General features: G+C 36.5%; 1 protein-coding gene across 2 annotated transcripts; it reads left to right on the top strand.

Annotated features, from left to right (window-relative positions):
* Positions 1-483: 483 nt before the first annotated feature.
* On the top strand, positions 484-3,282 carry LOC147564367 (putative WRKY transcription factor 11). Of its 2 annotated transcripts, XM_086665782.1 has the most exons (4): positions 484-1,310; positions 1,350-1,797; positions 1,981-2,106; positions 2,890-3,282. In XM_086665782.1, the coding sequence occupies exons 1-4, from the start codon at positions 602-604 to the stop codon at positions 3,005-3,007; spliced, it is 1,401 nt and encodes a 466-aa protein (XP_086521908.1). In that variant the 5' UTR covers positions 484-601; the 3' UTR covers positions 3,008-3,282. The 2 variants fall into 2 exon arrangements, with proteins under 2 accessions (XP_086521908.1, XP_086521900.1); XM_086665774.1 differs by having other exon boundaries at positions 492-1,797.
* The last annotated feature ends 893 nt before the right edge of the window (positions 3,283-4,175 follow it).

Here is a 4,175-nt window from a genome sequence, read left to right as displayed (position 1 = left end):
TTGCATTGGAGAATGAAATTAGAGACACTCAAGTATGCCACATAAGAAAGAGAATCTCAATTGAGAGTTGACACATAAACTAATTAAAGTTTTTTCTTGAGTTTTGCAGTAGAGATGCTCTAACCAGAGAAGTTTTATAAGGAATAGTCAAAGTTGTTGAAGGCAATCTTACCAAAAACATTCTCAGAAATGATCATCCAAAAAAATATTCGGAGGCAATTTAGTTGTGAAGCAATTCTCATCTTCCTTTTTCCAAGCAAAAGGTCGTCGACCAACATGAGTTCGTCGACTGACAACTCATATTTTTTTAGTTAACATCGTCAGTCAAAAGTTGCTAGCCGATGATTTTGTGTAGAGAAAAATAAAGATGGGCACTGCCACCAATTAGGTTAATTTGTTTTGAGGAAGTCTTGGGTGAAAATCATGTTACCTTTAACAAACTTTTGACATTGCCTATAAAACATAATAAACATTAAAACTTCCCCGTAATCCTGAAATCGAATCATATAACTCTCTCTCTCTCTTCTCAAAAAAAAAAAAAAAAAAAAAAAAAAAAAACTCTCTCTTAACTACTATAACTAGCAATCTTCAGTCATCGCGAATGGCGTTTAAAGGGTTTTCAGGGAATGATGAAGAGACAGCAATTCAAGAAGCAATAACAACTGGCTTAAGAAGTATGAATAGTTTGATTAGTATCTTATCTAATCAAAACCAGCACTCAAAAAACAGAGAGTTAGATTGTCAAGAAATCATTAATTTTACACTTTCTAAATTCGAAAAGGCAAATTCTATCTTGAATCGAACTGGTCATGCTCGATTTCGTAGAGGCCCTAATTCTTCTGCTATTTCTTCATTATCATTATCATTATCTAGTTTCCTTGAAAATCAAACCCTAAATCCCTCAACAGAGGTTACACATACAGGTCTTGCTCAATCTCAAAATCAACAACAACAACAACCTAAATCAGTACCTTTTGATTTCGGAAAACCTAATTTAGTGAACCCTGACCCTAAATCCATTAAAGGAGATACTTTCAGTATTTCACCTTCGGTTTCAACTACTGGTACTTCATATTTCATGTCTACAATCACTACCGGAGATGGTAGTGTTTCAAACGGGAAACTCTTTCTTGGCACAGGAGATGAAAGTGTTTCAAACGGAAAACTTTTTGTCCCCGGAGAAGGAATTGGTTTAACCGGGAAATATGTCCCGGCCACCGGAGATGGCAATTTTTCTAACGGAAAGCTCTTCCCTATCACCGGGGAAGGAAGTGTATCAAACGGAAAAAAATTCCCTGTCACCGGAAATGGTAGCGTTGCAAGGGGAAAGTTCTTCCCTGTCACCGGAGAAGGTAGTGTTTCAAACGGAAAACTCTTTGCTCCACCAGTTCCCGCTATGTCAGACGGAAGTTTCTTCCCTGCCACGGGAGACTGGACTGTTTCAAATGGAAAATTCTTTGCTCCATCGGCACCGGCTATCTCTAACTGTAATCTTTTCACTTTTTCCACCGGAGATGGAAGTGTGTCAAACGGAAATTTCTTCCCTGCCACAGGAGACTGCAGTGTTTCAAACGGAAAACTCTTTGCTCCACCGGTACCGGCTATCTCTAACGGGAATCTTTTCACTTTTTCAACCGGAGATGGAAGCGTGTCAGGAGGAAACTTTTTCCCTGCTAACGGAGACTGTAGTGTTTCAAATGGAAAACTCTTCGTTCCACTGGCACCGGCTAGTCATGAAATGTGCATAAAACATGACCGCTCTGGTATTCCACGGGAGATTTGTGCCTGCAAAAAAGCGTATGTACACTATTATTTCCATTATTTTACCGTTATAATAGCTTTTTCTCACATAGATAATAATTGTATATGGCCAAAAAGAATTATTTCGAGGAGAAAAACAGTATCTAAGTTTGGAAAATAAGGTTTTTAATGTTGTATCTTAATTTAAATATCTAACTTTTGTATGATATTTATTTGTAGGAAATCCAAAGTGAAGAAAGCAATTACAGTGCCTGCTTTAAGTTTGGGGGAGTCCAGAATTCCAAATGACAACTTCTCATGGAGAAAGTATGGTCAAAAATCCATTAAAAGATCACCTTACCCAAGGTAAATCCACAAAAGAAGATGATATTTGGTTTGAAATTCATGTCTAAGAATGAGCATACCACGTTATCACCGGCTATTTTCAGACACGATTTACAAATACTTTCCTATCTTTTCTCACCTCAAGTTGGTGACTATTTTCTCAAGTCAAATTTCGCGGTGTTTGGTTTCAAACGGTCGCTTTGAGAAATGTTACTATCTTTTTCTAAAACTTGGTCAACTTCATCTTTGTCACCACCTCTACTTCAATCGCCACAACCACAATTTTCACCTCCTTTTGTCTTTTATGTGTCTCTCTCTTTGTTTCAACGAAGAGAAGGATCATGGAGAGAGAGAGGCGGAGGTGGTGGTAACGACCAAACGTAGAGGTGGTGGTCAAAGAAAATGAAGGTTGACCAAGTCCTGTATACTCTAAAATTAGTGTAGTCAAACTCTATTAAATGCTTGCTTTGGATCGACTTTAGTTTTTTGAATTAGTAATTTGAGTTGACTTTAGTTCATTTGACAATTGCAATTTAGATTTGGAAAAGAAATAAGAAATCTTCTATCGTTTGAATTATGTTAGGGAAAAGGAAAATCTAGGCAGAAACCTTATATGGATTGTCGATTTGTCGCGATTCATTCTTTTATCCGGTAAACAAGGGCAAGTCACATAAGCTTTCTGCCTAGAATTTACCTAATTTTTCTTTTCTCTATCATTACTCTTATCATTTTCCCATGATATTGCAAGGAGGATCAAGATCATGACATTTTGAGTTGACTTTATTATTTGTTGCAAATAAACAGGAGTTATTATAGATGTAGTGGGTTTAAAGATTGTCCAGCAAAGAAAAAAGTGGAAAGATCAAAAGAGAAACCACACATGTTAATAATCACTTATTTAGAAGAACATTCTCATTCCTAAGCTTCCACAATCTGGTTTAGGAGGTAATCAAAGTCTTGTTCTTCACTCCTATTTAAGCTTTATTAATGTAATTTTTTTTTATTATGATGTATTTCTTAGATATGATGGTTATGAATGAGCTGTGATGAGGATTAGGATTATATACTCACAGAGTCACAGGGTATAATTTGGTATCAAACATTTATCGTGCGAGGTGTAAATAACTAAATATACATTGAAATCATCGTCTGTTAATATTATTATGATGGAAATAAATAGTTTTTTTTTTAATTTTGTAATTGCTGCTTGGGCCTTTATTTTTGTTGATTAAGGATGAGTAAAAAAATTTCATTTTCTATGGGCTCTTCTGAGGCTTCGATCACACCTTGCTAGGTCCGACCCATTAACTGAACTGTATAAAAGTATAATAGGAACTGAGGAGTTGTGTGGGTTAAGGAAAAGTGAGAAAGAGAGTGAAGATAAGAAGAAGGAAGCCGAAGCATACGAGGAGGCCCCGATAGATAAAGCAACCTAAACTGGGGATTGTTGGGCTCACAATTAAGGTGTTGCCTTGAGGTTCCCTTTCAAGGGCACTTATTTTAAGGGAAATTGTAAATGCCTTCACCATTATAGTTTTTTTTTTTTTTTTCGAGAAAACATAGCATCTATTGATTGATAATTAAAAGAGATACATTGATGTTACGGTGAGATAGAGTGCAGTTAGGAAAACAAGTAGCGACAGTTGTGTTGTTCTTCCTAGAGTTAACAGCAAGGTTATGAGGTTTACTGTTGAACTTACTATTTACATGCACAACAAAAAGCCTAGACGACCCTCCCCAGGAACCGTTGGTTAAACCGTTTATGCCACATGGCATAAAACTCCAAAAAGCCCTCACATGGGCAGCCAAAAGCGAAAAGTTAGAGAGAGAAAATTAAATTTTCTCTCTCTAACGTGGACAAATAAATTGGGATGTCCGTTTGATTACGGCGTGAGAGACTTTACTGGATCCTTTACCTTCCAATCTTGGCCTTTAATATTTTAAGGGCTGAGATTGAAATACTCAAAAGCAAATTAAACCCAATTTCTTCAATCAACAGTCATCATTTTCAACCACTTGAAGAACAAAAACGAACCCTAGTTTTGGAGTTAACCATTTTTCATCATCGTCATCCACCAACCGAGTTCTAG

This window comes from Eschscholzia californica, unplaced genomic scaffold (assembly GCF_041429995.1).
Source record: "Eschscholzia californica isolate CP2 unplaced genomic scaffold, dmEscCali1.0.p SCAF_1, whole genome shotgun sequence".
Lineage (NCBI taxonomy): Eukaryota > Viridiplantae > Streptophyta > Magnoliopsida > Ranunculales > Papaveraceae > Eschscholzia > Eschscholzia californica.
This window is presented reverse-complemented; position numbering and strand designations above follow the sequence as displayed.

Excerpts from the sequence above, each read along its gene's own strand:
- LOC147564367 (XM_086665774.1), top strand. The coding sequence starts at position 602 with ATGGCGTTTAAAGGGTTTTCAGGGAATGATGAAGAGACAGCAATTCAA. Across the intron at positions 1,798-1,980 it reads ATTTGTGCCTGCAAAAAAGC|GAAATCCAAAGTGAAGAAAG; the intron begins GTATGTACACTA and ends ATTTATTTGTAG. Across the intron at positions 2,107-2,889 it reads AAAAGATCACCTTACCCAAG|GAGTTATTATAGATGTAGTG; the intron begins GTAAATCCACAA and ends GCAAATAAACAG.